Source organism: Leptosomus discolor, chromosome Z (genome assembly GCF_034619465.1).
Source record: "Leptosomus discolor isolate bLepDis1 chromosome Z, bLepDis1.hap2, whole genome shotgun sequence".
Lineage (NCBI taxonomy): Eukaryota > Metazoa > Chordata > Aves > Leptosomiformes > Leptosomidae > Leptosomus > Leptosomus discolor.
Genome location: NC_141419.1, coordinates 49,102,937 through 49,113,126, shown reverse-complemented (window position 1 = coordinate 49,113,126; position 10,190 = coordinate 49,102,937). Strand labels below are relative to the sequence as shown.

General features: G+C 43.7%; 1 protein-coding gene across 1 annotated transcript; it reads left to right on the top strand.

The window, feature by feature from the left end:
- The first annotated feature begins 1,900 nt into the window (after nt 1-1,900).
- On the top strand, nt 1,901-8,915 carry NIPSNAP3A (nipsnap homolog 3A). Its single transcript, XM_086479754.1, has 6 exons — nt 1,901-1,975; nt 3,437-3,644; nt 5,613-5,774; nt 7,315-7,464; nt 7,845-7,931; nt 8,050-8,915. Exons 1-6 carry the CDS (start codon nt 1,901-1,903, stop codon nt 8,124-8,126), a joined length of 759 nt encoding a protein of 252 aa, XP_086335880.1. The 3' UTR covers nt 8,127-8,915.
- Nucleotides 8,916-10,190: the final 1,275 nt, after the last annotated feature.

The window sequence follows — 10,190 nt, the reverse complement described above, 5'->3', positions numbered from 1 at the left end:
CCCTACTGCCATTGAAACCAAGTGGCGAGTTACACCCTGCTGTGCTTTTGAACTTCCCACCAAAAAGCGTTTGTAACATGTACTATCCACTATTATTTCTTCTACAAGGTCAACACTGTCATTCCCAGATACCATCTCTGAGTTACAAAATGTATGTCCATGAAGCACAGGTCCTGTTTATACTCTGTGTATTGGTAGACAGACCTGCCAGTCGCAGGCAATAGTTGGAGGTACAGTCCTCTCACTTCGCCACTGGCTCTGCCACATCCACGTGGAAAGAAGGATATACCCCTGGACTTCTAGAAAAGCATGAATGAGAAAATACCAGGGGGTATGGTGAATTCAGGTTCTAGGCAAAAATTTGGAGCTGAAGGAACATAATAAGAAAAACAAAGGAGAATCTTAAATATTTCAGAGTTTGCCATCTCATTCCCTGACTTCAGCTGAAATACAATTTGTTCATCAGTGAAAAAAGATTCACCTTAAACCAATCTTAAACCAGCAATAACTGCACCTGTAATCTCACTTCATGTGTGTTTCGCTGTAGAAAAAATGAGTTATTCATGCCATACTGCAAAAACACTTTAGCATGTATCATGCTCAGTTCTTCTGATATAAAAAATGTAACCAAGAATAAAACTTGCAAATGAACATATATGTAATGCAGATGCTTCGTTCTTTCCACACCACTCTTTTAACGTGTCTGTCAGAACTACTTTTTCTATTCCATTTTAATTCAGCCAATCTTACTTCCTGGGGTTGTTTTTAACCAAGAAAAACTGTTCATAATTGTGAAAAAAAGCATGAAAGCTCCACAGGCACAAATCCATCATTTCTCTCTGCACCTTAATTCCATTTGGAGGCCCTCAAAATCAATTACTCGGGGTGGAGGATGGAATGTGCTGCCCCTACTTAGAAGAATCATTGCCTTGTTAATTTAGGTAGTCTTCCGTAAACTACCCTTTGCTAGGAGCTGATTTGTCTCCCACGGGTAAAACTGTCACTGGATGCAGTGACACCACTGGAAGTTTTACCTTTCCATTTGTTTTGGCCAATATTTAATTCTGGAAAGCTATACATTCTCAGCCATCACAAAATCCCACCCCTAGGTAACCCTGTGGGAGTAAGAACTATGCAGTTGGGCATACAGCTGTAATGGGGTGACAGTGCCTGGCACCGCACACCCCTGGCACAAAGCTTGGATTTACCCAGAACGCTACACAAAAAAAAGCTGCAGAGGTTTCTTCTGGAGAAGGGCTGCAGATGGAGGATTTCTATCTGTACTATTTAAAGTTTGATCCTGCAAATGCTGGAGGGCGGGTGATTTATTAAGTGATTTGCCCCAGAGCAACCTGTGGGGGACAGAGTCCCAGGACTCCCCAGGCCATCAGGATACGTTTTTGCTGTATTCAGGTGCTTTGGCTGACACAGAGACACGGCATTTCAGGCACTGGTGCCTGGTAGCTTGAATGAGCATTTCTTCTCAGCTGTGCGCTCATCCACCCTTCCCCGACCCAATCCATCCATCCATCTATCCACCCATCTATCCAGCCCCGCCCCCCTACTCCAGCGGAAGGAACCACGGAGCTCAATCCCCCTGCGCCGCGGCTCCGTTCACCGCTGACCCGCGAGGCGGGGCTGGCTACAGAGGCCCCAGCGGACGCCCTAGCGCGTGCGCCCTACGCCGAGGGAGGGGCCACCACCCCACCCTACCCCACGGCGCCCCGCCCCACGGCCGCCAGGCGGCCCGCCCGCGGCTGGGTTTGCCTTCCGCCCGCCCGCGGCTGGGTTTGCCTTCCGCCCGCCCGCCGCTGCGTTTGCCTTCCGCCCGGCCTGCCGCTGGGTTTGCCTTCCGCCCGCCCGCCGCTGCGTTTGCCTTCCGCCCGGCCTGCCGCTCTCCATGCTGCCCCCGGGGGCGCTCCGCCGGCCCCTCGGCGCCGCCGCTCGCCTGGCCCGGGCCTGGGCCCGCCCTCCGGTAACGGCTGGGGCACCGCGGGGGGAGCGGAGCGCGGTGGCGGAAGGGGGCGAGGCTGGCGGGGCCAGCCGCGGGGGCGGGGTCGGCGGGGGTTGGGGGTGGGTCTGCGGGGGCGTGGTTTGGGTGCTTCGGTGATCGCGCGCTGGGGTTCACCAGGGGCGTGGCTCGGTCCGTGGGCCGGGCCTGGGCGGGACCGCCGGCTCTGGCCGCTGCTCGCTGGGGCAGGGCTGTCGTCGCGACATCCCCTTTAACGGGGCTGCGTTCACGTGGTGAACGTCGGCCCCTGGTCTTCGCCGGAACCGCGAGACGTGCTATTGAGACGGGAGAGGCGGTCCAGCAGCGGTCCGGCATTTGCTTGAGTGGCAGAAACGCCTAGGCTTCCCTTTTCCCGCAGAAATTCGGCGCTGGAGGGGTCACTGGTGCAGGATTACTGTTTCTTCAGGGCCCTACAGGGATTTAGAAGCTGTAAATGCCAAAAGAAGCTGTGACATATGGCAACCAAAACTGGATGTGTAACATTGCTGAGGGTCGTTAGGAAACAAGACATTTGGTCTTGGCCATCCATGGTTTGTGGCTCGAGCTGCATGGCGCACATGCCTGCTGGCACCTGTGAAATGCCACGTGTCCCAACTCCATCCTGCAGCCTCCTCTGTGCAAAGGTTTGGGCTAAGGCCAAGGTTTGGTTTGGCCTTAGTTTTTCTAGTTTTATCTGAGAGGCAAATAGCATGTTCGAGGTTATTGAGACAGTTGCAAAAGTAAGCGTGTTCTGGGACTTCTGAAGGGTTTTATGTTACACAACTGGAACAACTGCTCTTGACCAGCCTTTGGGAAGCAGCCAGTGGAGGGCAAGGATGCAGACTTTGGCAATCTTGTACGGGAAGGAATCAGTCTTTTCCCAAGTGCTGCTTTTTTTTTTTTTCCCCTTTCTTTTGCCAACAATATGTGGTTTGCTAACACTGATATAAGATTGTGATTAGAAAACAGATTGCACTAGTATGGGTCAGTCGGGTATGGGCAGCACAGGCAAATGTTGATGTTGCCTCTGCTCCAGTGTCATTGTCAGCCTCGCCTATGCATAATATGTTTAGCTGACTCTCTATTGCTTTGACTTTTTGCATCCTGCTGCTGACTTCCTGAGGAAGGGGTATGAGAAATGGAAAATCCTGCTTTGTTATGAGTTAATAATTAAACAGTTGAGTGCAACAAATAAAGGACACATCACAGTCTGTTGCACTGCTGAAAGGAGTTCCAGCAAGTAATACGCATGGGAACCATTTCCAAAGAAAAAAGCCAGAAGATAGTTTTGAGGTGAAGATCATGAAGTATCCCCTCTCCCAGGCCCCAGTAAAAAAATCCATCTGAGGCATCTCAGTGTTTTAAAAAAAGTCTAGAAATTATGCAGAAGATGGTTTTCTGGCTTAAGAATTAGTTTTAGTTATTTTTCTTAATATTTTCTCTCAGGTACTTGCACCCCTTGCTACAGGGCCCAGACAAAACAACAGCATTTTCTATGAAATTCGCACATATGATATTAAGCCATCGAAGATGAAGGAGTTTGTGGAAATGGTCAACAAGTACCTTCACCTTCGCACAGCTCACTCAGAACTGGTGGGATTCTGGTCTGCAGAGCTGGGAGCAATGAATAAAGTGGTCCACATTTGGAAGTACGGTACGCTCGGCATTCCCGCTCTCTCTGCTCCATGTCTCCTAGGCAAGAAGGCAATGCGATTGCTTACCCAGCTTTCAGTTATTGCTCTTACTGTAAGGAAGTGTAAAAAAAAAAAAATTGTTCCTGTACGGATTACTGAAAAGAGCGCTGCACAGCCTGTCAGGACAATTTTGACATGTTGGGATGAGAGAGTTACAACTCTTCTTAAACAGTGATCTCTGCTCAAAACAGGTATAATAGTGGAGCTGCGGCAGATTGCTTTGTTTGTGGTAAATATTTTTAACATAGGGCCAGTTCCTGAATCACAAATGTCTTCAGAATTTCAAAATGGATAGAAAAAAGATTGAGACCTCCTTAATAAGGTAATATATATAAGTGCAGGCAATCTACATGCAGTCTGTGTATGTTTATATGCTTGTATAATTGTTCTCAAATTTTAGTTCAGTGTAACAATCATTCCCCTAAAAAAATGAGCACACAGTTTCCATGTTTAAACTCCTTCTGGACTGTGCTGAGGTGGGAAGCCACTCTGCCAGCTCTGACTTCCCAAGCACACAAAATATTTCGTTGCTGCTTCAGCCTTGGTAGCCACAGGCTCCTTGCAGTATAATCAACTTTTTTATGTTGCTGGAGTTGATGCTGGCCTGGAAGGTGCTGGTGAGCCAAGAAAAGCTACAATTATGTGAGAAGCTAGGTGTGCTGGCTGTGCTCCTTGTGGAGCCCAAGGGAACTTGATACTTGGGTTACGGAGAGGTGGGACGGCACACCGGTGTCATTTCTTTGTGTGCCTGCTGCAGTCTGGGGTATGTCTGTATGCTGAGACAGAGAATTTTGTTTCTGAAGTCCTCAGTCTGCTCTTTGAAATCCAGCATGTTCACAGTACCTGTTTAGAATAAAGGGTCACCCCTTTTGTCTTGGAGGGTTGAAGGGACCAGTTGTCCATCAAGGGGAATATTATGAGTTTATAGGTATCTATGGTGAATAAATTGCCCTGCTTCTCAACTTTTTATCCTTGTCTGTTGTTTCTTTCTCTAAAAAAAAACCCCAAAAAAACCCAAAACCATATTTAATAATCTCTGAGAAGCTTTTAAAATGCAAAACTGAGGAAAAAGCTATAATTTGTATTTGCTTCCTAATGGTGTTTACATGTGTAAGGTAAAACATCCTTTGTCCTTGATTCATCAGACCCTTGCTTATATCTTTTTGGTAGTTAAAAGTAATTGCTATATTTTTCTCTTAGTCCCAAGATTGGTATTTCTCAACGTTCTCCCCATTCTCAGATGCTGGATTTTTCTCTTGTATTATTTAAAGCAGTCTGCATAAAGATACTGCTTAAGATGCCACTGCAGCCTATCCAGTTGAAATTCAGGCACTCTTAATTCAGTGGATTTGTTTTTCATTAAGAAAAAAATAAAAAGAGCAAAAGGTTTAGATTTTGGGCATTTAGTAACTTTATGTAGCTAAACAAACAAACATTACTTCTATACTTGTCATTTTAATGTCATTTTATGTAAGCCAAAACTCATATTTTTACTAATTTTTGTCTTGGTAGGTTCATATTCCTTCTGAATTTTCTTTTCCACTTCACTTCCTTATCCACTGTGCTTTCTCCGAATCTTCTTATCGTTGGTAACTGATGCCACATCTGGTAGTCCCTGCAGATGCCATATATGAATCTTTCTTAACAGTAACATTGCTCAATGTATTATAACTTTTTTATAAACTCTCTTGGAAAAATTGGTTTGGCTTGAAACCATTTAAATCTGAGAGCTAAAGTAAATGTTTTTGTAGAATTTGAAGGAAACTTACCACATCGGCTTTGAGCTAATATGCTGTTAAAAATACAGATTTCAAACTTATAAGTGGTAAGTGCAGCTTGCCTCCTTCTAATTATATATTTTGATTGAGTCGGATGTGACATTAAGTGCATTTTTTCATAGCTTTTTTCTTTTTTTCCCTTTCTTACAGATAATTTTACCCACAGAACAGCAGTCCGGAATGCAGTAGCCAATGACAAAGACTGGCAGGGAAAATTCATCTCACCAGTTCTACCCTTGATAGAAAAGCAGAACAATGAGGTCGCTTATCTAGTACCCTGGTGTCAATTTGGGAAGCCTCCAAAAGAAGGGGGTGAGCTTATCTTCTCTTTTGCTGCTTAAGTTACTGATGCTGATGGACTAACAAAAAATGGCTTAAAGATTAAACCAGGTATCACGTGGTTTTCTAACTGTTTTATGTATCAAGTGCATATGCGTACACCCATGTAACAAAGTTGACGTAACACAGATGAGGGACAAAGTTTTTAGGAAGGATTTTACACTAACTTACATCAATAACTGACTAGAGCCTTGATTGTTAAGGTTGTAAAGAGGTGTGTGGCTTACCTAAAGACCATGCAAAATGGCAACGCGGTAGTAGAGGTCAGAGCAGTCATCCCAGACTTGACTTGTCCATCCATCAGTGAGAGGGCATTTCCTGGAGATGCTAAAGGCAATGATTGTTCTCCTTCACAGAGGTTTTTCCCTTTTATCATTTAGCTTTGATGTTACTGCTTCTTTCATGTTATAGTTTCAAGAAAAATGAAAAAAAAAAAAAAATCCCTGCTTTTTAAAGACACATGCAGGTCAAGCATAGTTTGTAACAATCATAGATTAGGTGTAGCTGTCCTGTCCTTAAATTCTCTATGTAGCAAATGTAGTATTAATAGTATTGACTGTTCCTTGATTTATGAACATTTGCAGGCTTTGTTGCATGGAGTGATATCAAACAGGCCTTGCTTTAGCCCTCAGCATGTGCATACGTACAGAAATCTTTGTTCTTTATTTCCCTGTGATTCTGAGTTTTGTGCTGTTACAATTGAATTTGAAAGCAGTCCAGTTTACTCTCAAAACTGCAGAGCTGACTTTTTAAACAAACATTCCTATCTTAGTTTCTCTCCAGCCCATTGCTGGAGAATAAGACCAGACATGCATTGCCATATGGCAAGTGTCTAGCTTTCTGTTTAAGTTTCAGCAATTATAATCTAGAGTAACTACCTGAATGGAAAGGAGACAGATAATGTGTCTTGTAGCAGGGCTGGAGTTTTTCAGCAAATCATGCCATTTTTCTACAAACAAGGGAGATCGTTTGGCAGAGCAGAGATGCTAAGCTAGTCCTGGTGTGTTGGTTATGTCTGCCGATCTTGCTGTGACCAATTGCTGGGAGTCAAAGGGGTTCACAATGCCATGAACCACTTCAATGCCAGAGAACACCGCCAGTCTTAGAAAAGGCCACCTTGCATTGTTCAATCAGCTATCCGAATCCTGCAAAATTGTATGAGTAGTGATTTCTGCAGAGTAGTCTGAATCTCCCCAGATTTCCAGGCAAAACTGAAAATTGCCAAGTTAGGCTTCGTGTGAAGCCTTCTGTTCCTCAGGGTCTCAGTACCTACAGTTGCACGTGAACTAGCTCCAGTTAGTGAGCTGCTTGCCTGTGCTGTTGTGAGCCTTGGAAGCTGTGGTGTTGTGCATGCTGGGACGTAGGGGTGGTCTCATGTCCTGCTGACCCCAAATGGCAGGGAATTGCAGTACTAGTTTCACAATAAATATGTTATGACCATGACACGCTGGTTGACACCTGGCATATTCTTTTCTATTTCCTTCCTTGAGGTGGTCTTTGCCTTTACTTCCAGGAATATATGAATGGGTTACTTTCCAGATGAAGCCTGGTGGGCCAGCATTGTGGGGTAAATCCTTTCAAGCTGCCATCAATGCTCACGTCAGCACAGGCTACACCAAGCTGATCGGTGTTTTCCACACAGAGTATGGATTACTTAACACAGGTACTAAATTTCTGATAACAGCTTTTGGCATGGGAAGGGGCGGAGGGAGAGGGGCAAACCCTTGTCCTGGATCAGGATTGACAGGCTTGATGAAATGTTGGTGTGGATCACCAAAGTCCTGTAAACAGTCCTTGAACCCAGCTTTGTGTATTGGCTTACAGGCTTACGCCAGGTGCTACTATCTTAAAAGACTCTCAGATCTGATGTTAAAAGAGTCAGACCTTTTAAAGGCTAAGTGGAGGATCATCCTACCACTTGCCTGGAGAATTGCTTCTGCTAACTGCAGAGCATCTAATAGGGGAAGGGAGACTGCTAGGACTTGAGTACATGTTGTTTTGCAGCATAACAGTATTCAGCTGACTTTATTTGTATTTTCTCAGTCCATGTGATCTGGTGGAATGAGAGCGCAGATCACCGGGCAGCAGGAAGGCACAGTGCCCATGAAGATGCTAGAGTGGTAGCAGCTGGTAAGAGATGATGGATCTGGAGAACTCACTAGTGTTACCTGCATGCATGCTGAGAAAAATATTATTTCTCATTGGATTACTGTCTTAATTATGCATTTAAATATGCATTTAATTTCAGTGCGGGACAGTGTCAGATTCTTGGAGTCCCAGCAAAATGTGCTCCTGATTCCTCTGCAATGCTCGCCACTGAAGTAACCTTCTTCTGAAGGATATAGCTGATAGCAGAAAGGACAAGATGGAAGTGCTGTCAGCAAGGGCCATCACATGGATCATCATACCCTCATGAACTGAGCTGTTCTTCAGTTTACAATAAATGGATGCAAAATATGGATCGCTAGCAATGTAAATCAGTAAAATTTTGCACCCTGATAGCAATTACTAAACAGAAGTTTATGGTGATGTTCCTATATCCCCAGGAAAAAGAATTTGAGCTGTATCACTTATGGCATGAGCCACACTTCACCCATCTTTTATTTTAACCCATCAGTTCTTAGCATTTTTTCCCAACATTACAGCTCAGTGCGACTCTTGTAATTATCACATCTTGGCTATTGCATACTGGTTTAAGAAAGAATGCCCCCACATAACTGTTACCCAGTTATGTTTTAATTGGCCATCTTATTGGGGTGCTTTGTATTAATTCTGAGTAACATAAAACATCAGTGTGGTTGGAATTGCACCTAGGAGGTGCTGCAGGGGAGCTGGTTGGGTAGTGTGTCCTGATGAACTCTGCCATGAGACAAGCATTTATTCACTATCTTGTTATAGTTCACTTCAGCCCTTTCCTTAAACACTTCCTCAAAACTGTGAATTACACAACGCTTTGCCTTATTAGGTACTTTAGTGTTTGTTTAGGGTGCTGAAGTTTATTAGCCCTTCTTGTTCAACTGTGTAGTCACACTCAGCTGATCTGCATGTGCTTACATTCTTTGAAATACTTTTTGCCAGACCTTTAAAAGCCAAATAAATTTGTGTAAAGCATGACTTTTTAGTGTTTACAGATCAAGCTCTTACTCTTTTTGCAGGTCTTGCATTTTGGTCAACAACAGTCTTGATAATAGTTGCTTTAAAGCCAGTAAGCTAGAATGAAATAGCAGCAGGGCAGAGGGCACATGGGCTGAGAAGTCAGACTTGTATTTTGTATATAGTGGTATGGAGCACTCTTCTGCAATTTAAAGGTCACTAACCAGCAGAGGACTTGGGAAGCTTTTCCACGGGTTAATCACTGACCTTCAATGAGCAATTGATTTCAGTTCTCTACTGAAGTATCTTTGTGCAATCTGCCTAATGATGACTATTTCTTCTGTAATGTGCATTAAGATCTCATGGAAAGCACTAAAAAAAAAATAATCTGCAGGCAATTATGGTTGTGGGTGGATGGGATCCAGCTGCTGCAGTTAAGGGAATATAACAGGTCCCAGCTCCTATACCCGTCTTCATCCTCTCCTTCCTCCAACAAAGCCATCTTTAGCACTCTCAGGGTGGAAGAAGCACTACTTCAGAGACCGCTGTTTTGTATTTTACAAATGAACTTCTTAAGTTATAAATGGCTGATAAACCATCACTACCAAGTTGATTCAGAATGTTGCCTTATGGCAGTTAACTCAAAGGGGGACTACTGTTTTATTCAGTAACAAAAACATGGACTGAGAAATGGGACAGGGAATTAATAGGACTTTCTTTCCTCCCACATGAATGCAAAAAAGTTGTTTTATTGTTTGCTGGAATAAAAAAGAGAGGTATACTAAAAACAGTATTTTTTTTTCAGTAAAACTATGTCCCTTGTCACCAGCATTGAGAGCAAAGAATACTCAGGATGTTAAGAGGTGTGTTTGTTTTCTGACAAGAGGTTGATAAATCAAACACATTACCCAAAGCACCAGCTGGACACTAGATTAAGACAGAAAACCCAGGATGAATTTTCCTGAGACATGTAACTTGAAGAATTGGTTGGATTCTGGAACTTAATTGGTTGATAGTGGGACGAGGGGCAGTTGTAAGCAAAATTTTAACATCAGTTTTCCTTTGCGCAATCATACCACTATTTTGCATTCATTTGTAAACTGCTGTTCAAAATCAATCTAGTGTTAACTGAAGTGATCTTCCTTTAATTTGGTATTAGTCAAGTTTAGGCTATTTCAGAGTCTTTAGACTCAAACATAACATTTTACTTTGTCAGTGAAAACAGGTATAGGCTATTTTTAGCAAAGAGGAGCAACAATTATCACTAATTGCAACTTGCCAGATCTCCATAATGGA